At 31.9% G+C, this 25,525-nt stretch overlaps 1 protein-coding gene across 3 annotated transcripts; it reads left to right on the forward strand.

Moving 5' to 3' along the window:
* The first annotated feature begins 2,889 nt into the window (after positions 1 to 2,889).
* On the forward strand, positions 2,890 to 25,308 carry LOC134230306 (single-minded homolog 2-like). 3 transcript variants are annotated; one of them, XM_062712078.1, is made up of 11 exons: positions 2,893 to 3,355; positions 7,852 to 8,036; positions 16,123 to 16,199; positions 18,642 to 18,731; positions 19,888 to 19,996; positions 21,277 to 21,362; positions 21,599 to 21,798; positions 22,113 to 22,219; positions 23,181 to 23,328; positions 23,439 to 24,592; positions 24,631 to 25,308. In XM_062712078.1, exons 2-10 carry the CDS (start codon positions 7,862 to 7,864, stop codon positions 24,565 to 24,567), a joined length of 2,121 nt encoding a protein of 706 aa, XP_062568062.1. In that variant the 5' UTR covers positions 2,893 to 3,355; positions 7,852 to 7,861; the 3' UTR covers positions 24,568 to 24,592; positions 24,631 to 25,308. The 3 variants fall into 3 exon arrangements, with proteins under 3 accessions (XP_062568061.1, XP_062568062.1, XP_062568060.1); XM_062712077.1 differs by lacking the exon at positions 19,888 to 19,996 and adding an exon at positions 20,318 to 20,426 and having other exon boundaries at positions 2,890 to 3,355; positions 23,439 to 25,308; XM_062712076.1 differs by having other exon boundaries at positions 23,439 to 25,308.
* The last annotated feature ends 217 nt before the right edge of the window (positions 25,309 to 25,525 follow it).

Here is a 25,525-nt window from a genome sequence, read left to right on the forward strand (position 1 = left end):
TTTAATTTTTCTTTCAAACAACGTGTAATTTTGTGAATGATACAGACCCTCTACTATAATGTTAAACTATAATCAACAGTTTTGAGTAATACACAAATTCATTTGGGACTACAGAACAAAAGCATTCAAATTATTTTTTTACCAGTTCCAACAAAAAGATTAAATTTTTGAAAAAGGCTAGGATAAAGTATTAAACAATATTATCGTGAATTAGTATTTTGCGTCATTTTATTCCCGAAGCGTCCAGTGTGTCACCTGTTTCTAAACATAGAGAGGACCATGACATTAATGGCGACTCGTTTAAGAGGGGATGAAGAAAAAGAGATCATTGTGACGAGAAGTTTGAATGACTAAATGCTGATCAATGTGTAATTGACTACCAGGCAAGCAGATATAGCCGCCATTTGCTCTTTGTCGTCAAGCGCTTAACTGAAGAAGATTAAACACCCAGTTGAATTCTACTTGACTAATGAGGCAGACGTTTGAAGCACATTGAAGAGTGGACAATGAGTAGCCATGAATACCGAGGGTGCTGAGATTTCTATGTTTTTCTAATCAGCCATATAATTGCTCAATTTTGGGGAACATTTCGATAATTCATTGAACCATAAATCTAGTTTAGGAATAATTATGTTTGCCGTATTCATTTTGTTATACAATCATGATGTTTATTTTTCTCCTGAATTTGAAGAAGAGAACATTCTGTTTCCCTGTGATTGGAAAATGGTCAGCCTTGTCACCTGCTTTAGATGCCAAAACTATGACAATTTATCACAAGACAATGAGTAGTTTCAACGTCATAAATATGCATGTCTGATTCTTTGCTGATCACAATTTCGTGCGATATGTTACTAGCTGTTTTTCAGGCGTCTTCATAATTTTAAGTCTCCATGCAGTTCGTTTAAAATGGATACCAATATTTTATTTTCAGAATATTTTTCTTCCGTTTTAAAATATACGTTCCTTCGGAAATTTCAAAATAAGACTTGAATTAGAGCGAATCCTTTGGGGAAATGTAGGTAAAATAGACCTGTACTACATGAATTGTATAAATGAGGTGTAGTAATATGAAATAAAAGAGATCATTATGCAGTGACAAATAAATATCAGAGTGTTCTTGGTTTTTGCTAATAAAAAATCAACATTGCAGCCCCGTACAAAAATTCGTTTTTCTTGTATTAAATTTTTTTTTGAGGGGGGGGGGATCCAATTTTTGAGGACACAGGTCCGATTACTGTTCAGTTGAACGAGTTTACGGAATAAATTTTTCATGCTTGAAGAATTAAAAGAAAAGAACGAATAAGTACAAAAGAATTTGGATTGAGCTTCTGTTCCCTTGAATTTTAGTATGATTTTTAAATTTCTCGACAAATGAAGCGAAACATTATAAATATTGTGTCAAAAGTATATTACCACAGCAATTAGCTACAGAACTCTAGCTCTCCGAAAAAAAATATATATGTGTGTGTATTTTGACAGACTAGAGAGCTACATGTACAGTGCCACCCATTGAAAAAAATAAAACTTTATAATTATTGTGAACAAAAAGTTGTGTTGGGTTTTAGATGAATCCTCCAAATTATAACTGTAATTGCATAAGAGCTAGATTTAAAAAATTCCTTACTAGGAAGTTACTCCTCTTTCAAATATTCTCATAATTAACATCTGCACAAAGCTTATTGGACCAAATTATACAAGTATTGCAAACAAAAATGGCAGTATAAATAGGTGGAATTTTCGATGGCCTAAATTTCTGGGTTATTAATTATATTTAAAAAAGTGTTGTGTTTGTTTTTTTCGGAAACAGTGAAAGAAATTATTAGGAACACACGGTTATTTATATTTTGAGATCATGACAGTTTTAAAATATGGAAAAATAATAGAAAAATAGCATTTTTGTGCGTAATAAATACTGGCAGCATACTGTTTTTTTTTTTTTCAATGGGTGGCACTGTAGCTCTCGGGTCTGTCAATATATATTTTTCTAATTTTGTAAAGTATGAAAATGATTCAATTTTGCTGACTTTTTGAGCTTCGATTTACTTATAGAGAATGTCATATACATGGAGCCAGTTTTTTGTTTAAAGTTGTAATATCTTTACATTTTTTTAAATATTTTTTTCTAGGTTTATTTGTTTTTCATTTTATTATTTATTTATTTATTAATATATTTTTTGTTTATGCATGTGAACATTTTATAGAACACATCCCATTTTATATGAGAAATAATACACTTTTCTTATATTGCTGGCCTAATACTTAAAGATAACGGGGCATTGTTACATATATACTTATCAAATTAGATAAGGCATGTAAGCTTCGGTCAAGAATCTAAAGATAATGTGTTCCAAAGAACAGAATCGGACCCATCTTGGAATTTCGATTTGTTCTGTGTTTCTTTTTCATTTCTGGAAAATATTTATTTTAATATTTCTTAATTCTGTTTCATTTTATTCTTTAAAATACTATATATCTATTTCTCCAATTACAAATTTAGACGATCTGTGTGTAATATTTTCAAAGCATCTTCATCCAATATAATTTTTTTCCTTCGAATTTGTTTAATTAAATTAACAATAGTTAAATTGACTTAAACGCAACTGTAATTTTGTATTGTAAAAACGCTATCTTTTATTTTGATAATAATGGAATTACACTTCAGGTTGTAATAAATCCCGTGCTAAAAATCAATCCGAGGGTCACCAATCAAACAAAAGATCCACAATGATTGACATCTGAAGGTGTTATCACACGCCACGTTGGGCGGAACCTAATATGCAAATCACAACGTAGATATCCAGTTTCCTCCTTATATTTGCATACGTTATAAAGTAAATTTTATCTCTCATTCACAAGACTTTTAAAAAACACTCGTCAAAGAATCACACCGAAAGAGAAAGGGAAAAAATACGAAACACCTCGAATATTCCAAGATTCATTCAAAAATTGGACACAGAAAAAATATTTTTCCCCCATATGTAAGATGGTGACGGTTTGAAGCATCTAAAGGAACTACGAGAGATTGGAAGGGCCCTGAGACGAAATATAAACTCTTCTGCGTGCTTAATCGCGAGTCTGTGACACGATTTGCGGGAGTTTCATTTACACTTCTTCAGGAGCTAAAAGCACGTTCCTATGTGTGTATTCCTGGGTTTGAACAATAACTTCACGGTTTGAGCAATACCAATAGACTCTTAACTGTGCGTGATTTTTCCGTTTAATCCGTAAGCCGGTAATTTTGGGTTTCAACTTTTGACTTGTTTCTCTGGGAACCAATACCACAATCATGACGTAAAATTAATTTCAAGGATTTCCTCTGTCACGTGGTTTTCTGCAGCAATGCATCCCTTTTTCGGTAAGATTTAAGTTGGAAATCTTTTTAAAATCTTCCTTTACTTTGCAATGTATTGATATTATCTGAAAATAAATTTTCTTTACATAGTAAATATTTAATCAATCCCTGTATTCAAATATGAACTAAAACCCGAACTCTGAGACGTTGATGAGGCATTGCAGTGTGGCCCAATTAATGACATTTCACGAGGAAGTGTCTAAGAATTTCTCATCTCCTAGAAAGCTTTGAATTAAAGAAAATTATATTTCATTTTTTTTTTAAATATTATTTTTGTTTCACTGTTTTCCAAATTTCTTAAATAATTGTAAATTGTAAAATTATGAATATTATGTTATTTCAAATTATTTCTTTTACATAGATTAAAATAGCTATAGGATAATAATTGTATATGTCTGTTTAAAGATTAATGCAATTATATTTTGATTCATTTTCTTTTAATTTTTAAATATTCACCAATTCACAACTAAAAAGTACAATCCCCCTTTTCCCTCTCTCTCTCTCTCTCTAATTTTTTTCTATTAAAAAAAATTCGGCTACAGTTTTCTGTAAAACTTTCCACTTGAAGAGACACATTTCCCCCTATATATACATTGTACATCTAAAATCCACACACACCTGGGCTATGAGGGACCGATACACGTGATTTGGTCCATTCGTTAAAGTGGGAAAAAATTGGCATACAAAGCATTTAATTATTCTATCACAGGGAAAACCAAGATTCAATCTATCCTGTCTTTTCCATTAAAGAAATTTCTTGTAAGTTTTTCTCTTGTAGAAAATTGTATGGTCAACTTGTCATTTTAGTCGGATGCAGGGCTACGAGTTTTATTAAGCAATTTTATAGATTTTTCTAAGTTCATTTTTTTTAAACATGCAGCACATGAGATGATTTTCAATTTAATACTATATAGCACTGTAATATACTCCATCTAACAGAGAAATTAGTTGATTAATGATACCGGTACATATATTGGATAACTATGGGGAAAATAATTGAAAATCGTCTTAATTCAAACTTAAAAAAAAATGATTAATTTTTTTTTTACCCTGCCTTCTTATTATAAATGTAAAATTCTAAAGAAAAAACTAAATTTTATTTGTAAATTTGCGTTGACTCTTCAATTAAGAATGAATAATTTTTGCAGGAAAAAAATCATGTACAGTAACAAAGAAAACTGACGCGTTTAACTATTATTCATTTTTGTGCTGGAAAAGGAGCACTATCAAAATTGCTTCTTAATAGGGAAATAATAAATCACAAGAAATTCCCTTCCAATTAAACTCTTCATAAATAAACTCCATTTATTTATATAAAGAGTATAGAGAATCTCTTAACCCGTTAAACTTCACAAGAACCCTTATCAGTCGGTGCTTGTGTTCGAAATCATCTACACATAGTTATCGTGTTATAATTTTGGACTCTTAGATAAAGAGGGGTGAAACTTATTGTAGAATTATTAACCCTAGTGTATAGGTCACCTCAATAAACGATAACCTAACATAAATACTGCTCGGAGACCAATCTTATTAAAACCGGCTTTTTCTGATCCGCGCGAAAACCCCGTCAGGTTTCCGGAATTCGGTTTCCTCTTTCAAGAAACGATGAAAAATTAATTACTAATAAAATGATGGACCCTAACTCTTCCTCTCATTTATCAAGCGATCTTTACTTCAATCCCAATATTTCACGCGCATTATTGAAGCGAATTAGTGTTTATTTATGCATGTAGCGACGCACGTGCATCGGGGAATTTACTGATAACGTTCTGTGTATTAAGTGTCTGTACTTAAAACAAAGCGTGTCACTTGTTCATTATCGTACCTTGATATTTAATTCATGATTGTATATTCACAAGCTGAAAGACAGATCTAATTTTATACATTTTAAGAATTCCCCTCTCTTTAGAGAAATTGTATCTAAAATCAATAAAATGGTGGTATATTTCAAAGAAAATTTATAACTTTAATTTTTGAAAGAATTTCGTGTTTTTTTTTTCTTTGAATGGGACAGTACATATAAGAAATAAATCCTGCATTGTTAGTCTGTCTATACGATTTTATGTACTTGTAAAATTAGCCGAAAATTGTTGTTATTTTTTTTAAATGTTATAAACTCTCAAAGTAGAAAAACAGACAGAGATTCCGAAAATAAAAAGACTACGAATGATAAATATTAAAAAAAATGTGACAAGTCGTACAGGGGTTATCTGCGGTCACGAATGAGTTGAAGAATGACTGATACAAGATATTTGAAGAGCCACTCCAAAGATCACTTGAAAAGAAGGGGGACCTAGCGATCGAGGAAACTGCAGTCCAGTGTTTGTAATGATATTCTAAATGTATTAGAAATAAATAACAAAGAAATTCAAACCCACCAACCATTTCCTGTTCCCACTCTCCTTACACTAAAACACACGCCTTTTTTAAAAAAAATCTTTTTAAAATCAAACATTTTATAATAAACCAAATTTAGTTATGGAATAAATTACAAGGTAGATACAATTATAAGGGATTTCTAAATTCACCAAAGTATATATTTATTTATAAATTGAAATATTTCAAAATGCACTCTCAGTATAGGCCTATAAACTTTGATTATTGGATAACAGGGGTAATGAGTATGATGCTACAGTTTTAACATGGCAGTATTAATATTTTTGAAGTAAAACACATAATCTAGATAGAAATTATGAAGATGCTTCAACGCGTTTGGAGGAGAGGGGGGCATATGGACAAACAATTTCCTCTTTCAATTTTATTTCCCTCATATATTGAGTTAGAGCGTTTAAATTGACGACAAGTTTATGTATATAAAACTTATTAAAACTCTCCGAAAATGTGTAAACTACCAAACTCTAAGGTAGATAATCTGGTGATTAAATAACAATACCCGAGATCTTAGGAGCGAAAATAACCAACCTTTGTGGACATACTGATAATAGCTTTGTCAACGACTTCAAACGCTCCGGCTACTTGAAAGCGAAAATTGATGCATCCGATAGGTCTATTGTTTAGATAAATTTTTACCAGTAAACTGATAGAAATTGAGCTCTCTAGAGATGTTCGGCAACTCATTTGACACTCGGAGCAATAGAGGGATTATTTCTTAAATCAATTTTTTGTCTGGGGCGAGATAAAGAGAGCGAGGGGGTTATTTATTGATATGTAAATATAGCCGTGATTGAAGGTTAGGGGTTAGCGTGTACAGAGGTCTCGGTTAGATGTATATTGGAGAAGTTCAGTGAATTAAAAAGTGTAATTACTTCGACATATATCATGTTTGTTTGTTTAATTTGCCATTTAAATGAATTCGTTTATTTTCTTTTTTATATGAATTGTATACCTCAGCTAGGTTTAAGATGAACGAGAAAGCGAGATGATGAACGAATAAGGTTCACGTGAAGTATTACGACTTTGTTGTAAACATGTAGCTAAAATGATATGAAACATACTTAAATAGTTTTGTATGAAATAATTAAGACTTTCAAGAAATAAGTCGTTAGTTTACTAACAATGTATACATGAAAACATACTAAATTTAAGTTTTTGTTAAAATATTGTTTAAAAAATTCTTTGTGCATGTTTTGTTTAGTATTTCAAAATTTATTCCGGACCAATCCTCGAAATGTTGTTCTCTTTATAATATATATCAAAATGGACTCGCATTCTTCCTTCGACTCGTAGAAGGGACCTTTCTTGAAATCTTTGCACCCCTATCCTTTTTTCTATCGTATTGTCAAATTCAGCCAGATTTTTAAGAAATGAATCAGATATACATGTAGATCTTTAATTTTATATTTTAAAAATTTCGACTCATAATAAGGTTTGCTCAATATGTTATTTTTAACATACAAAGTTTTTTTTAAATATATATATATATATAAGTTCTAGAGAGAAAAAAAAGAAAAACAATTGCAAATGTAAAAAAAAAAAGTTCTATTTAAGTCTCACTAAAGTTATAAACCTGCTTATATTACCATGTATATTTTTTTCCTCTAAAACTAAATTGACCATTTAAAAAATCCAATCCCTTGAGAGTTTGTAATTTATTTACATCATTTGTACTTAATAATCAACTTTGTTTTTCGTCTTAAATTCGATTATTGAAAGAAAAGAGTGTTGAAAATAGTTGTATCTTTATTTAATAACATTTATGGGGAAATAATAATACGATCCGAGGATTTTTATTTATTTATTGCTATTGATCTAGCTGTAACGAATTTATATTTCTTAATTTTATTTACATCTGACTTTATTGTCATGTATTAAATGTAAATTTATATGTATATGGTAATTATGGTTGGATTAAGACAGATACTTATGTTGAATTTGTACATCTCTCTACGTAACTGAACTGCGCATGATCATGACATAAATTGTGCAAGTTATTTAATGAAACAGGATTCCCGTATTGATTTTAAAAAACACATACTTTGTAGTTTTTCAAATGTTTTCTTTACAGTAAATATATTGTCAATATGGATCTTTATTTACAGTTGCCATGATATGAAGTGCAAATCCAAGACGGCGGCCCGAACAAGACGCGAGAAAGAAAACGCTGAGTTCTATGAACTGGCGAAGTTACTTCCCCTGCCGTCCGCCATAACCAGTCAGCTGGACAAGGCCTCCATTATACGGCTATGTACCAGTTATCTCAAAATGAGGACCGTCTTTCCCGACGGTAAGCTTTAATATTTTGTCATACCTGTTGTATAAGAAAACATGTAATAATACTACACCTTTCCAAAGCAAATAAACAAATAAACATAAAACAAACAATAACCAATAAAACCAAAGTACAAAAGCAGACAATGATTCACCATGTTCGGAAATCCTTCAAAATTTTATAGTTCAAATTAAAATGAAAAAAAGAGATAATAAAATAAAATGTAAATCCAACTTGGTTCGAATCCCACTGAAGGATCTGGATTCCTACGTATTGGACCGTAAAAACTTAGGCACTGTGTCGCAGTAGGCAATGGCACAAAAAGACCCCTTCTATGGCCCTGATTGCCGAGTATAGGACAAATTGCGGCAAGAGTTGGCGTTTTTTTTTTTTTTTGAAAATTTCTCGAGAGGGACTGAAATACAAAAAAAAAAACAAACAAACAAAACACATCTTCGCTAGCCAAGTGTTTCCGATCCAATACCTACTCTACAACATTGTAGAGTATGTATCGGATCGGAAACCCTTGGCTAGCGAAGATGACAAAAACAAGAATCTGCTCTTTTTCAAGTACATCTGTAATTTAATTTCAATAATTTAGAAAATTTTATATTACAATTCTTTTTTTTTCAAAATCATGACGTACGTGTAAGTTTGAATATTTAATTTATTTAGATTTTTAAAGTAGGTAACAATTAAAATTGATCAGAAATAAACGTTATTATTGACCTCACGCAACAGATTAGTTAATAGGAGGAAAAGTGAAGCTATTTGCTTTGGGATCCATATTGAATGCAGCCTTGATTTACAGATATGTCTTTGCAAGGGGATGCTCCGCTTCTTTGTGTTCTCATTACAATTCTTCTAGTAGGCACTAGGTCTCACGAAACTAGTCTTCATAAGTTGCAGAACAGAACAGTGATCTAACACCAACACCACATGTTTATGCTTTATTTGAAGTCTGTCTTGCTGAAATCTGAAGCTCCATCCTGAAATTCATTTTAGGGGAACTGAACGGATACGTCACGTAAAAAAATGTTTTCAAGCGAATTGATCTCCATTCAAACTTAAAATGAATTTATTAAGTAATTGATAAAAAAAAGTTGCACCACCCACCAATGCAGTTTAGATTCAATTGATTATATTTTATTTTACTTATACCAATCATTATGAAATTCTCTTTACACAATTGAAATTCTACATTCATTCTAATGAGCACAGCATACAAACATACATGTATACAATCTTAAGACTGGCATAAACGTACAAATGACATTGACTTCTGTTATGTCTATTCCCAAAAATCATCGCCTAATTGCCAGCACAGCTATAACATGCAAAAAGGCGATAAAGCATGCGCTACGCGGATTGATCAGATTTCAGAAATAGATTTCTATTTCAGAATATTTGGACGTCAGAAATGCCTACTGCATAATATTATTCAGATTCGCACTATATTGACACCAGTATAGAGTAATATTTGACCATCAGAACAGAATTTTATTCACTCAACCTGATAAAAATAGCAGAGGACATGTAGGTCTATTCAGTTTGGTCATCAAGGATTCCTTATATAAACCGAGCGAGTTACTATTAAGAACGTGGTCATGTGAAGGTAACGTTGTTACAGATTTATAAACGTTTTCCCATTTAAGGCATTTTGTAGACTAAAAATAATGAATTGAATGCTACCCTCCCAATCTATTGTTTTGATGCTGGATGCTTTGTCAGACGGTTTTTGTGTGTTTAGTGTGCCCCGGCATCTGCTTATCAACTGAAGCTGTGAACAGCCACGTCGCCCTACAGGTGTGCTTTTTCGGACATTAGCGTGATCCCAAGATAAGGTTTAACATACGGACAATGTCACATCAAGACAAATGGACACGGAACCTTAACCTGACCTTATATATATATATATTATACAATATCATCAGTGTAGATATTCTAAATATTTTAAATTGCACTTCTACTTTTTAATGCATCACTCTAATCGGAAACATTCTATACTTGCATGTATAAAGATTACCTACAATACATGCTAGCCTCCTTAAGATATGTTCTAAATTAAAATAAGGCTACATGTACATGTGTATCTAGACTTTCAGATAAACTGTGTTCTTGATGTTTTACCAAAGAAAAGTCCTGACACGACTCTCTGCATCAACAACATGAAATACGAACAGATTTATTAGACAAAATAAAACTTCATCTGTAATAAAGAAATGAAAGACATTGAAAGAGCTTATATATGAATTTTTTTGAGGGATTAAAAATTTGCAGCATTAAAAAATATTTGTATTGTTAAAGTTGAATACAAATATATATTCTTTCTTAAAATCAAACGGATTCTTAAGGCCGGCGTTGCCCCCTTTTCCCTCTTAACTTTGCACTCATTCCCCTTTTTTCTGTCTTGGTGATCTTATTTGGCAAAACTTGTGATCAGTCCGATTGACTGTTATTCAGAAATATATATACATGTAGGTTTAAATGCATGAATGAGAGAATTGCAAGGAAACACTTGCGACACATACATGTAATACATGTCTACAATGTACATGTACCTTTGTTTACATGTAGTCACAGGTACCATGATTGACAAATATGTTATATGTTTTTTCTTCTTTATTTTCTAAAAATAATTTTGCAAAACATTTTTGGAAGGGTATGAAAATTGCAAGCAGTTGAATCCCATTGATACCTACACATGTAGCAAACGAAGCATTCAACAGAAGATTTTTTTTACAATGAATTTAAATTCTAATTCTAGTTTACGATGGCAAGGAACGGTGCGGTCATACTGTGCCTATAAAAGGATTGACCAAATGGTAGCCCCGCCTCGAAGTTTTTCTTGTAATTTAAGATCTGAAGATAATTCATCGAGGACTATCTGTCGGCGAGTAAAAATGTGGACTCTTGCTTGCTACTATTGACGTGCCAATTCAATAACGAGCAATAAGTGTTAAGGATTATAGCGGCCCTGTTGTCTTTTTTATTGACATAAGCGGTCTCGACATTTTCCAATAAAGATAGCCTCGCGAACACCTGTGCGGAGATTCCGTACCCGACGTTCTTAAAATGTAAATTAACTTATCTTTCAAACGTTTGTCACAGAAAATAACTGACATTTCATGAATTCTTTATTTATGACAATATGAGTCTTCGGTTCTCCTCAAGGTTTCTTAATTAGGATATTTAGTCACACGTATATATAAAGTATACTCAATATTCAGCATATATTAACGGAAAAATAAAATTGTAAAGGATGAAAAAAAATATTAATAATAAATATATGTTTGGACTTTAAAAATATAAAAAACATATTTGAATCATCATTCATTCAATACCGGTAGAGCGCTAGAGTCCCAATCCATATTTGTTATATTGGTAGAAAAGGATGTAAAGATGTTGGCACTAATTAGTCAAAGATTTTAACATTGTTTAATTGTCTTCTACTTGAAATAATAAACAACACGATCATCGACCCTTGAGGTAATTTTTAAAACAAAAGAAAACACACATTTGCATAGTTATCAACTTTTGGCGACAAAATTAGAATTTTTATCGCCAATCTCATTATAAGCATAGTTTTCGTTCATTCTTATACTCGGGTGAAATTTGTTCCAAGCCATTGTAAATAAATTGGTATGGTCCCGGGGTACTAAGTTTAACCCCTCCCATAAATCTCTCACAATTTGTTAAGGTTGGGAACCCTATTCCTTTGAAGACCTGGGAATTCACAGGGTCTAAAAGTGCAACATAGAAGAAATGTGCCCCTTTGAATTGACCCCAAATAATAATTTTTCAGAAATCAAAAGTTGGGCACTAAATTAAATGATAGCGTGTGTACATTTCTTATCAGCGGCTTGAATATCAAGAGACAAGAGACTTTGTTCTGCAATTCAGATGCACGTGTGCATACTCCTGATATATAATGTACATGTGAATAAGGACTTTCATTCATTTTTTTTTTCAAGGAAAATGTAAACTATGGTTTTATACGCCATAAGCTAAAAGTGTCCAAAATGAAAAATTTAGAGCATAAACAACAATAAGCTGGTGAAAATTTAACTATACTAGTTTTTGTGTGCACCATGGAAGAAAAATAAAGCACGGAAAAAGTTACAAATTTCTAATCTGTTTCATAGGGTTCAGTCACAGTGTTTATATCTTTGATAATTTTAAAATAATTAAATTATTTTTTATAAATGATTAAAGAAAAATATGTACTATAGACAGGTCTCTGACAGCGTAAGGAATAAGAAGGTATATATTTTTATTTAACTTTTTTGAAAATGAATTTTTATGCGCAGTTTAAATTGCCTTCCGTCAGCTATACCTTACATATGCAGTACGTTGCACTCTTATTCAGAAATCATTAAATATAAACCCCAATTCAGAAGTGGATATCCAAAACACAAAAGCTTAAAGAGGGCAATAAAATATTCGTCTTGTTTGTAAATCCAATGTCAGCAATATTATTAATAACCCAAATCCAATGGGATTTGTCGAAATAGGTCTATTAAATGAAATCAATGAGGCCTTTCTCTTGTAGTGGACAAACTTTCTTCTTTTTTCTCTTATCGTTTAATTCTATGTCGCCTTTGCCTCCTAATCATTCTTTTGTGTTAGCTATCGGAGATTCTCCCTCATTTTATCATCGCTAATCTATCCAAGCATTGCCGAATTCTACTGGCCCTCGACGAAAATTTTTATTAAAATGGACCCCCAACCCGTTAACAAATTGAGAAGGAATAGTGGGCCTCGATTAGATAAATCTGCTTTTCCTTATTCACGCTATTTATTCCGAGGTGTCAGAAGTTTACACAAGGATTCCAATCCAAGTTTGCTTTCGACACCTGGTGAATATGCTCACGTGTGTCAAGGTGCGAGAAAAAAAAACCCCTCTACCCCGGTGATTCGGAACATTGATTGCGACTCTAGGACACGGGGTATTCCGAATGGATTGTCAAATTGTGCGATAACTATTTCCTTTAATTTCCGTTCTTCTCCGGATAAAACGGACAGGTGCGCTTGAAAAATAGCTATTGATGTTAAGAGATACAAAAACTCAATGTTTCTGCTCCGTCTTCTACTTGTTTAAAACTGGAGTCAAACACACAAGTTTGGAATTTAAGGTGGTCAGGGCCACTTTTGATTATAAAATGCACTTCTAGTCAAAAGAATTTATCGAAGTATCATAGATTAATACCCGCTGTCACAGAAGTGATTGAGGAATTCAATAATGATTTATTTATTAGATAGGAAAAAATTAAAAAAGATATCGAGCAATAGTTTGACATATTGTCGTTTAACCCTATTTTATAGAAAACAATGATGCCTGTAAAACAATGATGCCTGTGAAAGAGAAAACGAATACATTAACTTTTAACATGAACTGGGTGTTTTAATATTCTATGAACACGAACTTGCATAAATGAATCGAAAGAGCATTGGATTACAAACACGACCACAGGGAGTAGTCATCAATTTTTAATTTTGTTCAGAAGAAAATTAATTATAATTATGCCTTTATAAAACATATCATTCCTCTCATTTAAAAACATATTAATTTTTTTTTAAGTGAACTTATGTATTTCTAATGTCAGGACTTTAAAAAAAGCCTTCATTTTCAGCTTACAATGGCCATATGGAAATTTTTTTTTTTATTTTCTTCAAAAGAAAACTGAATCGAACCTATGAAAACAAAAAAAAATCTTTTGATAAAACTTGCGTAATATATACACTCAAAAAAAAAAATAAATAAATAAATAAAAAAAAACGAATTAATGTTCTTCTATAACAGCATGTTTTTTTCAAATCATACATTTAAAAAGTAGTACATTTGTATATTTGTACACTTAAGGAATGTATACAAACTATGAAATTTCATCATTCAAAATCAAGTAAATGCGGTCAATTTCTTGTTTGACCAAACGATAAAAAAAAACATTCCTGAGCTATATTTGAATTTAATTAAAAAAATTTAAAATATACCAAAACCTCATGAGACCTCATTTTTAACAGACTGTCGTGAAATTCGATCTCCATTTAAACTAAAAAATGTTGATAGTTCGTTGACATAATGTTTACTTTTACTTTTAAAACCCGACACAAAGTTTGATCGTTAATGCAGGGCATAGTTGTCAGTCTGTCGCTTTTTTTAAAAGCAAAAAGCAGTATTGATATTTCTTTGCATAGTTTTTAATATAAATTATATTTCATGCAAAAGATTGCCCCGTATTAACTTAAAAAGAATATAAATCTACAGGTTAGGAAGAAAAAGATGAAAATTATTTGCATCGTTGATAAAAAAAAAAAAAAAAACATCATTCTCACATTTCACTAGGTATTTTAGATCTTACCTATATATTTTATTTTCACAAAAACCCATCCCTGATCATTTTCATGCTTATTTACATGGATATCAAAGAACCGATTTTGATACAGCGAATTGGTTTTGATTTTCGTTTTTCATTTTTTTTTGTTGGTGTTATTTTCGGAAATACTCATGACAGTTATAAGAAAAAGAGATCAAAATCTAGAATATACGCAAAGCAAAAATAATCGCAATAAAAGCCCCTGTAAATTAAATCGTATCCTCATTTTCCTTTCACTTCATGGAATTAAAAAAAAAAAAGAAATTCAAATATTTGATTATTTGAAATATTCTCAGCAAACACAGGAGTTTTTAAAGGTGTAAGTTATTGCAGGGTGGCGAGACCTACAGCGTTGGACCTGTAGTCGCTGGTCTATTTTGACGGAGTTTCGTTATAAAACGTCTAAACACTTGCTATTGACATTGAATAATAATATAAATATTGAACTTGCGAATCCTTTTATAGGGGGTATTTAATCTCCGGAATCTGTCCGTTCAACGTTTCCGGTTTCTGTGTTTGCATTGCCTCTTCTGTCTGTACAGTGAAAATTGAAAGCATTATATACAAAAGTGACAGTTTGAATTTAATAAGCTTTAAAAAATATCAGGTTTAATTCTTTTTGAATATGTTTAATTTGCAATTTCAAAATTATTTATAAAATGTTCTATTTACTTATTGTTAATTTTTTGTAAATATTTCGTAAAAAATGATCAGTGACCCAAGTCATTATATATGACTTGTACAATAATTTTGCCAATGTCTAAATTAAAAAAATAAGAATTTTAAATAGAAGTTTCATGTATGGTAGAAATTCAATTAAAGAATAAAACATAGGTTAATTTTTTTGTAATTTTTCCCCCATAGATTACTTTACATTAGAAAATACAAAAGGAAAAAAAAGGAAAATTATGTTCATACGTTTGCCCATAGTGAATTCCTTGATTAATCAAAACCAGTTTACAAGAAAAGCCCCACTATCATTTTAGACCACCGTTTGTTCTACAAATCGACAACCTTCAATTACCGACCAGGACCTAATAACGATTTAACCATTTGTCGTATTTGCCCTGCTGAGATATCGGGACCCCAAGGGAGTTTTCGTAAAGAACCAATATGTTCCGATGAGTACATTTCGTTCACATCGCGCGGTGAAATCGTGTGTCGTCTGCTGAACGCTGAAGCTCAATTGGACATTGACAATTAATTGAAAACTTTAACCGAGGCATAGTTTGTCTGGAAATTGATTGAAATCCTCATTAAAACACCAATGCCATGACTTGAGCTGAATTTAAATACTTCTACATTTGTCCACAAAAGAATGTTTTATCATTTAATTGGCGAGTGGAATGGAAAATAAATGTGATGAATAATCCTGAATTACTAGTATCTTCTAAACATTTAGTTGGAAAAAATGACAACTTCTTTAGGCATTTATAAATTGAAATACCCAGGGCCGAAGAACAGATGAAGCTGATAATGAATAAAAAGAATATATTGCTAATAACCTCAACAATTATCCGAGAACAAAACACGCACATATATTTATGCAATGAACATATTGTGCATATTGTCAACCTTATAATTATGTACACTGTTCGATTCACATAAAGATAAGATACATTTACTTTATACATTTTCCCCTTTCCTTTTCTTACATATTCACGCAATAGTAAATTTGTCTATAAGGAAAAAAAATGTATACAGTATTTTTTTTTCTTTTTTAGGACTAGGGGATGGTTGGGGTCAAAGGTCACCTCCAAGAACCTTGTTGGAAAAGGAACTTGGATCGCATCTTCTTCAGGTAATCTCTCTCTCTCTCTCTCTCTCTCTCTCTCTCTCTCTCAACTGATTAGCATAAATGTCAATGTATCATTATCTATGGCATAGTAGATCGAACTTCAGCCCTTGATTAGCATGCAAATGTTCAGTTTTCTATTCCTGAGCATGCTTTGCTTCTAGTTTAAGGAGTTTTGTTTTTGTATATATTCACTTTTCGGGTACCCTTACCCTAGATTTATATTATATTATGCAATGGAACGTTGAATTAACGGTACTTCCTTTAATTCTATTGAAATATGTTGGAAATTGATGCACATATGATTAGCATATGATAAGTTACAGGAGAAACTTATATAATTGTTGATTTTGTACCGAAGGTCTCGGCTAGTCAGATTTTCTAAACCCAATTACTCTAGATCTCTGATAAGAAATTTCATGTTATTTACTGAAATCTCGGACTGTTAAGCAAAGAGAACCCAAAGTAAAAACAATCATACAAAAATGAACTAAGATAGACAATATTCATTCACATTAATCCATTTTTGGGATGACAAACCACTTGTAGAAAATAGGTAGTATCAGTCTCGCGCAAATCTCGTGAGTTCGTGATTATGAATATATTTACTTCCTGTGTGACAATCCTGCGTCAGATACAGTGGTCTGTTGGCTGAAGATAAGATGCAGTTGTCAATTGTATTTTCTCTGCTTTAAACTGAAATTATCACAAATACAATATTTATAAATTAATTATAATATCACTTAATTTTTCATTTTATTATTTGAAATGGATATACATGTACATGTAGGTTTCTAAAAGAAAAATCACGAAGTAATATTATCTTTAAACATTCATTTATTTGATTTATGGCTTCATTCTTTATTAAATTTTATTTAAATATTGCTTTTTATTATTTTAAAAATTAAGTTATTGTCTTACATCATTATAGCAGTAATATTTCGAGCTCGTCGACTGTCTTAATTTTGAATTTCCTTGATGAAAGTTAATAAAACACTTAAAATGTTGAAAAATGTGCACTTTTAACAAGCTTTAAAACAACTTGTTATTTAAAAGGAATGATGCAGACATGCATATCAACGTCGTATATTTCATGTACATGTAAAATGTTCCAACATTGTAAGTTACAGAATTTTAAATTTCTTAAATTTAATGAAAATCTTCTACTGTATAACACAAAAATGCATATGAGATTTCTTATGTATAAACATGTAATTTATCATTTGTAAAAAAAAAAAAGGTAAAAAATAGTTTTAAAATAAAATCCTTTACAAAAGAAAGTAAAATATGAAAGGTTTGTTTTTAGATTTTGTTAAAGAAAGTTATAGCGTAAACTGATTTTATCCCCAGCAGTAGTTGCCCTGCGCGGATACAGTGGTGACAAGCGGCTCACATCGCTAATTATAATCCTGTCTGGCAGCCTTAGCTTCTCGCTATCGCAAAGGACCGAGAAAAAGCTACTTTTAATTACATCTTATCCTCGCCTTTTTGCAGAAAAACAGATAAAAGAACAAGAAAGTGAATTTACGTGTTAGCCAATTACTTCACTGATTGTTATTCACTGCGAGGCTGTTTTCCTGTCAAATGGAGACTTCCTATTTAATGCGAAATTGATTTTGTTAAGGATCCACATTCGATATAAAAAGACGTTAATGCGTTATCTTTTATGATAAAACGCTTATAATATGGCCTCGTTGGAACCAAACCAGAAGAAAGCAATTAAAACAGAAACGTGCGAGTCCGCTTATGCACTCGGGGTTATTTGAACAATTCTGGAGTGGTTATTGTAGCGCTAAGTGTCCAGCGAAGACAAAAAAAATCCGAGTGTGAATCAATGTCAAATAAAGAACCAAGTCGATGCTTGAAGACTTAATTTGTGACAAAAAACCTGAGAAAATATAGGCCTTTGACTCCTTGTTATTGAGTTTAATGATACGAAATATAAAGTCAATAGATTTTAAGGCGTGTATATTGCAATTTTATAAGCAGTTATGTTTTTTTCAGTTTGTGTTTATAAATCGATGCATTTTAAATATATAATTATTTTTTTTTTTCTAAATTCACATGTTGACAAAGACATCATGAACAAAAGACTTAATTATTTTCAAAAAATCAAAGTTTGGGTTATGAACATTAAAAAAACATGCAGAGTTATGATACTGCAAACTTGTACAATGTATGCACAAAAAACTTTATTTTTTTTTAAATCAAAGTTTGGGTTACTGCTCTTAATTAAGTCGTCTGTTAAATCAGAATAAAAAAATTAAAGCAATAACACAATTAAGTATAGCAAATTATTTTACAAGAAAATACGTGAATAGAAATAACACACATCAATTCAATTCGAAATCGAACTCAATACCATACAAAGATTACCAAGCATATTAATTTCTAGTATTTTATGCAATGCGTTTTGCCAGAAAAAAGTTTAAATTTCTTTTATTACAGACACTAGATGGCTTCATTTTCGTTGTTGCCCCAGACGGGAAGATCATGTACATATCCGAAACTGCATCCGTCCATTTGGGATTATCACAGGTAAATATCAAGTTCTGTATTATTGTTTAACTTTTAATTAAATAAATGACTTTTAGAAAGTTAATTAGGCATAATAATGCACGTACAAGAGTCCATTATACTAGATAATGATAATCATTTATTTTATTATTTTTTCAATTTAGTGTTATTATTAATATTAAATGCTATTATTTTTTTTAATGCATAATTTATATTTAATGCTACAGTGTATTATTTATAGTTTTGTAAAAATATTTCCATATAAATTAGAAAATTTCTGATCACCAATTCACGCGGAGTGTCCCCACTTAAAGTGAAACAACGAAATTAACTTTAAATAATTCGCAATTTATTATGATCAGAACAAAATATGAAATATACGATTTTTGAAGAACTTTAAACTAATCCACAAATTAAAGCACGTTAAATAATTCCCTTAAATCGAGGGCACTAGGGTCTGTGGGGGATAAAAGTGTCCCTTGTTCCTTGCCTCAACCATTTTACCTATAAAAATATATAAGTGTTATATAGAAAAGAAAAGCTGAGCACTATCCATTACATTTCTTAAAATGTACTTAAAAATTACACTTTGTCTTTCTTGTAGTTTTAAAGTTATTGCTTTGCATCTGATAGTGTTTTTATTTTTCACCGAGGCATGAAAATCATTCATTTCCCTATAACTGAATGCAATGGGGCTACTGAAATACAAACTTATTGGGATTTGCATACATTCTTAGTAGATGTATCTGCATCGATCATACTGAGTGAATTGAACATATTTTGTATTGTCTTAAAATTTTACAACTAAGATCGGGCAAACTTTTAGAAACTTAATATGCCTTTACCTTTAGAGATGAATTATATCAAACATGGTACAATGTAACATTATATATGACTATTTCAATGAATTTTTGCGAAGGGAAATATAATATTTCATTGCCATAGTCTCTTGGAGAGATTAATATTCGTATATGTAATTAGTGAATTTTAAGAGTGGGAAGAAAATTACATGTACGGCTTTAGATTTGTAAAATCAATGTGACTTGATAAGAAGAATGTACACGTTACCTGAATTATTAATATGTTCCTGAACATTTGTATACATCCTGCGAAATCTGCATGCCAAACCACGCCCCTCTTTGTATATTGCTTGCATTTGATGGTATTACAATTACAGATCGAGTTAACAGGAAGTAGTATATTTGAATACATACACCCCTCAGACCATGAAGAAATGACCGCTGTCCTAACTTATAATCCGACCTATTCAACTTCCGGTGTCGCAGGTAAACTCACCACTATACACACATTAACCAGAAGTCCTCTTATTTTCAGCTGTCCAAAGTTTCAGCACCGGATTACGTGCGCTCATCGTGTTAGAAAACAAAATGATGCTGTCCTTGTGCAAAATGAATCATAATTTTAAAAATAATCCCCCAAAATTTTCACTCTGTCAAACATATTTCGTTTTGCAAAAATAAAAATCGCATATTTTGTTTTCTGAAACGATGTTGCGCATGCTAGAAAAAGAGACTGAAGAGGAAGTCAAAAGGGTCTATGTAATATCGAGTTATTCCGGAGTTGTACAGAGTTTTATGTTCTTCTAGGTAGAACTGACAGGAAACAGTATTTATGAGTATGTACATCCGGCAGATCATGATGAAATGACTGCGGTGCTCAATTATCACTCCTCCCCTTATCCATGCTGTTATAAAGGTAAATCTCAAAGTCCAGCCACCGAAAGAAATCCGAAATTCAAAATAAATAAATAAATAAATAGATATAAAATGTTTGAAAGTTGTAGGCTATTTCTAACGATAGGTTGGACTTTCTTATGCTGCTTACAAACCTGTAAAAGGAAATGAAAAAAAAACTTGTTTTTAACCATTTTTGATGATAGAAAATTATATAATGCACTGACACGTCTCTATGTGAAATTACGGCTTATGGATGTTACATGTAGTTTAAATGTACAGAGAAAAATATGCTTGTCGCAATATTGGCTGATGAAGGTCCAAAATATCGTGAAAAAGATGTTATTTTATTTCCATTGATGCATATAAGGATTTCCAAATTACATAAGGAGATTTCAAAAAAAAAAAAAAAAAAAAATGATGTACCCTAGAAAATCAGATTGAAAACTCTTTTATGTATTGTTTCGCCACACAGCCTTAAAGCTTAAGGCACGATATGCAATCATGGTTGAATATTTTTTTAATGGTTGATTCCATCTCAACTTGTATGTTTCAAAAAGTTTAACAAGGAAAAAGAGATGTTTTCAACTGACTTTATACACGAATTGTTAAATTGTAATACAGAATGAAAGAATGGAATATCAATAGAAAATTTATTTAATATTAACTGGGGCAAAATTTCTACTTCTGAAAATTGAAAAAAATTTCCCTTTTTTAGAGATAATTTATTATTTTTAAGGTATAATTGAAAATAATTATCAATTAATTAATTTATGGAATTTAGGCATTTTCCCAAGTTTGAGTTGTAGTGATACCGAAAACAAAATTACATAATTATATACAGTGTACCTATAATAATTCTTTCCTTTCAGAGTTTGAAATAGAACGGTCCTTTTTCATTCGTATGAAGTGTGTACTTGCCAAAAGGAATGCGGGTCTTACTTCCGGTGGTTACAAGGTAAATCTATTTTTATGACCCCCCCCCCGATCTTTAGCTTGTCAGCATTGTCATAATAAGGACACATTACTTTTCATACTTTTGGCTACTTTCGTATAAGTTTTAGTTTTGATACATTCTTCTAACGACCTATATGTAAGTATGTTAATTGTAAAAAAAAAAGTTATTTACATGTATTTGAAATCGTTTTGCTTTTTAAATAAAATTCATAATTCAGATGAATGAATTTCTTTAAGGTTATTCACTGTGGAGGGTATTTGAAAATCAAACAATACAACATGGAGATGTCCCCTTACGAGGGATGTCAACAAAATGTGGGACTAGTCGCCATTGGCCATTCACTTCCGCCCAGTGCCATAACGGAAATGAAAATGTTCAATAACATGTTCATGTTCCGAGCAAGCCTCGATTTGAAACTCATTTTTCTAGATGCAAGGTAAATGTATAGAATATGATACTATTATGTATTACGGTTTTGGATTCAATAAATGAGATAGTAAACACCATAACTGTGATTTTACGTTACACATACCAAAATAGGCAAAACAAGGTTGGCAAGGCCGAGGAGAAAATACATGTATTTTATTTGAAAAAGATTTCCTATTTAATTTTTCCATCTTTAATTTTTTTTATTATATCGTTTAAAATATTGATCTGAACACTTAACTTTCCAATATTAAGTGTTTGTTGCACAGACCATCTGACATATGAAAAATGTTAGTTTTAAAAAAAGTTTCTGTATTTTTCCAGGGTGGCTCAGTTGACTGGGTATGAGCCCCAGGACCTGATAGAGAGGACCCTGTATCAGTACATTCATGCCTGTGATATCCTACATATGAGATTTGCTCATCACACACGTAAGTCTACAGAGAATACCGCATCCTAATATAATTTAAGAACCAAAAATAATAGACTTCATGTTTAGTGATTTTTAATTAATAATAACTCGTTTATGAGTAAGATTGACATTTTAAAAAATCTTGCAATTGGACTTAAAAAAATGAAAATAAAGTTCATTTATAAGTGGAAAAAACTAACCCTCCCTCAATATCTACCCATGACATACCAAGCGTTTGGTATTTTTGTTAAGCTATTTCATGTGCAGTTTGATAGGGCTCTTGCTTTGGTTGTTTGACTTCATGATTAATTTATTGCTTTTTTGTTGTTGTTTTTTTAAATTAGGCCTACATGTATAAATGAGATTTTTGATTTGAATTACAAATAAATGCAAACTTTCATTTTTGAACATATATTTATCTATGCATCAATTTTTAAGTTCATTGTGTCCAAATTGGGTTGTAATTTGTGTAAAAGTACCAAAGATCATAGGTTATTCATCATCAACAACCTTAAATTCTGATTGACAGTCTGTATATTGCTTGGTAATCAGAAAAGTCAACAACTGCAGAGCGAGAACTATTTTGACTAAGGATTTAAGCAAATACAAACAGCCATTTTGATTTTGTTTAATTTCCATAAATTCAATATCTTCAGTTATTATTATAAGAGTGGAAGCTTGTCCTTTCAAGGAGCACGTACAAGATCAATGGCCATATGTTAGTGTGCGATGACACCTGTCGGGCTCGGTATTCCGAGAAATCAATGCCCTTGGAATATCGACTCCGATATTGTTATTCTTGGATATTTCCTGCGTTGAAAAGAATTTCCGTAATTTTTTAACACTCACCAAAAAAAAAAAATCTACTTTATCATGCCAACGTATTTTTATACGAACACGATTGATTGCATGATTTTTTCCAAGTTCCTTGTCATCATAAACTTAAATAAACCCGTTTTTAATCAACCCCTTTATTTTAGTTTTGTTGAAAGGTCAAGTCACCACAAAGTATTATCGTTTCCTGGCCAAGGATGGTGGATGGGTCTGGATACAAAGTTATGCTACAATAGTCCACAACAGCAGATCATCTCGTCCACACTGCATTGTGAGCGTGAACTACGTTCTGAGGTATAAAGCAACAGAAAACATTTAACGGTTGATTCTCTATGTTATTAACAAGGGTATTCGATCCTTTGTTTTTCTTCACCTTACTGAAATATTTCATTCACTTTTTGCAGTGAGGTCCAAGCAAGAGGTCTTCAGATCCAGTTAGAACAAACTGTCCAAAAAGAGCTTTCGCCATTCTCCACCCTTCCTGGAAGATCTCCGGGAAAGTCAAGATCAACCAAGTCCAAACATCGACGATCGCCTTACTCACAGAATACAAGCAACCAGGAATTTCCTCCTGAATTTGAGTTGGTTCCTGAAATTGCTAACCCTGACTTTTGTCATATAATACAACCCAATCCACATTACGAGGATCCCATGGGGAAGTTTGAGCCTCTCTATGGGCATGCGTTTCCAGGAGTCTTCCATCCTGATTATTTTCCTCATCCATCCTATCATCCGCAAAATCAGTCCTTTGCAGACGATCGTCTTCATTGTAAATTTGAAGCAGAAAAGTATTACCCTTATAAGAATATGGATCATCTTTCATCATGTATGAATTCATCTAGTCCCAAGTTAACTCATTTAGATACGTCAGCGGATAGCAGGACAAATATTTCACCTCGATTTGAATACAGATCGGCTGGACCATGTTCCCGTAGCAGCAGTCGTGATGCTGTATCCGGGTATCCTTATAGCAACCAATCAGAATCTTCCACGTCAGAGGTTGACGTAGGCGTCGACGATATGGAGAAACGATCTATATCATCATCCTTTCAGCAAAATCTTGATACCGGTCAAAATGCAATCAAAGAGGAACAATCACCAAAAACTTTCACAGCAACAGACAATCTTCCGCATCCACAATCATGTGGCATTCAACAATCTGTTATCATGCGTCATAGACCGAACATCGTGCCCGACACATTAACTGATTCCCAAAAATCAATTCCCCCAAATCAAACCAAATACCCAGATCACGAAAATAGATCTGATCAACATTATCGTAATATACAGCAAAATGGACATACTGGTGGGATGGACCTTCATGCAGTTCAAGATAGAAATTTCAATGCTCAAGATATTTATTCGCATTGTTTACGTGCTTCCTGTGCTTATGACTCCTACACAAATCAGACGGATTACAATCAAACCCCGATCCCGACTCCTAAACATTTCTCCTCCGTGCCACAGCCGGGGTATGCTAGTGTTATTGTGGATACTCAGCAGTACCATTTAGCTAACGGTTATGTGCATTAGATATGTTATGCTGAAACATGAGTTTGTAAATGTTTTGCATATTTTCTTTCTCTCTCTCAAAAGCTTCCGTCACCGATGTGAGTAAATCAGTCTGAAAGTTGTGTAAACCTAGGAACGGATTGAATTGAGCTGATTTTTCAATCAAATATCAAGAGTTTGTTTAGAGACCAGGAAAATATGCGTGTAGTGAAAAATGTTTTAGAGCGCCCTACTTAATTACGGAAAAGAATTTGTACTTAGCTGGAATGGAATGTTTATGATTGTCAAAGCAGGTTCTGTTCCAATAACGTAACAACAAAGCAAAAAATTTTGAACTTAAAAATATCTCGTGATACTAATGAGAGAAAACAGTTAAGTATGCATTTATAAAAATCAGAGAATTCAATTTTCCGAAAAAGAAAATGGATGTAAACATGTATTATGTTAATCAGGATTTTTTGTATTTTTATATTTCTGTGTATCCTAGAATTTCGATCGAAGTAAATAAAAGATCAACTTTGGAAAAATTGACTTTGAGAAACAGGCTATTTTTATAACTCTTCAGTGAAAAGAGATTAAAATGCTCAGTATTGTTAATGAACATCTCGAGGGGAAATCAAATTATTGACTTATTCTTTCTTGGTCACTGGTTGTTTTTTTTATCAGTATGTAGGAAGAGTGATGTAGTTTCATTTAGTATTTGTAAACAGGGTTCGTTAAATTATATTAATGAGATGCCATAATAAAATGATTTGAAACCACTCTCTGATCTTGTGATATATATGGGAAATGAAATGTATGGAGATAACGAACAGTATTAAAGCCATAAAATTCATTAAACAATAGAAAATAGCAGCAGAGCGAACATGGACCTCCAAAACATCAGAGGTAGGATCAGGTGCCATGGAGGAGTGAGTATTCTCCGCCCACCGGTAACACCCGCCCTGTGCTCCTTTTCCGAAAAAAAAAAAATCGGAAA

The sequence above is a fragment of the Saccostrea cucullata genome, unplaced genomic scaffold (assembly GCF_032062105.1).
Source record: "Saccostrea cucullata isolate Sc308-1 unplaced genomic scaffold, CSIRO_AGI_Scuc_v1 ctg362, whole genome shotgun sequence".
Classification (NCBI taxonomy): Eukaryota; Metazoa; Mollusca; class Bivalvia; order Ostreida; family Ostreidae; genus Saccostrea; species Saccostrea cuccullata.

Bases quoted from the DNA above. Each gene is read 5' to 3' on its own strand.
- LOC134230306 (XM_062712077.1), top strand. From the start codon at position 7,862: ATGAAGTGCAAATCCAAGACGGCGGCCCGAACAAGACGCGAGAAAGAA. The intron at 8,037-16,122 runs GTAAGCTTTAAT...TTTCTTTTTTAG, and splicing joins GAGGACCGTCTTTCCCGACG to GACTAGGGGATGGTTGGGGT. The intron at 18,732-20,317 runs GTAAATATCAAG...ATGTTCTTCTAG, and splicing joins TCCATTTGGGATTATCACAG to GTAGAACTGACAGGAAACAG.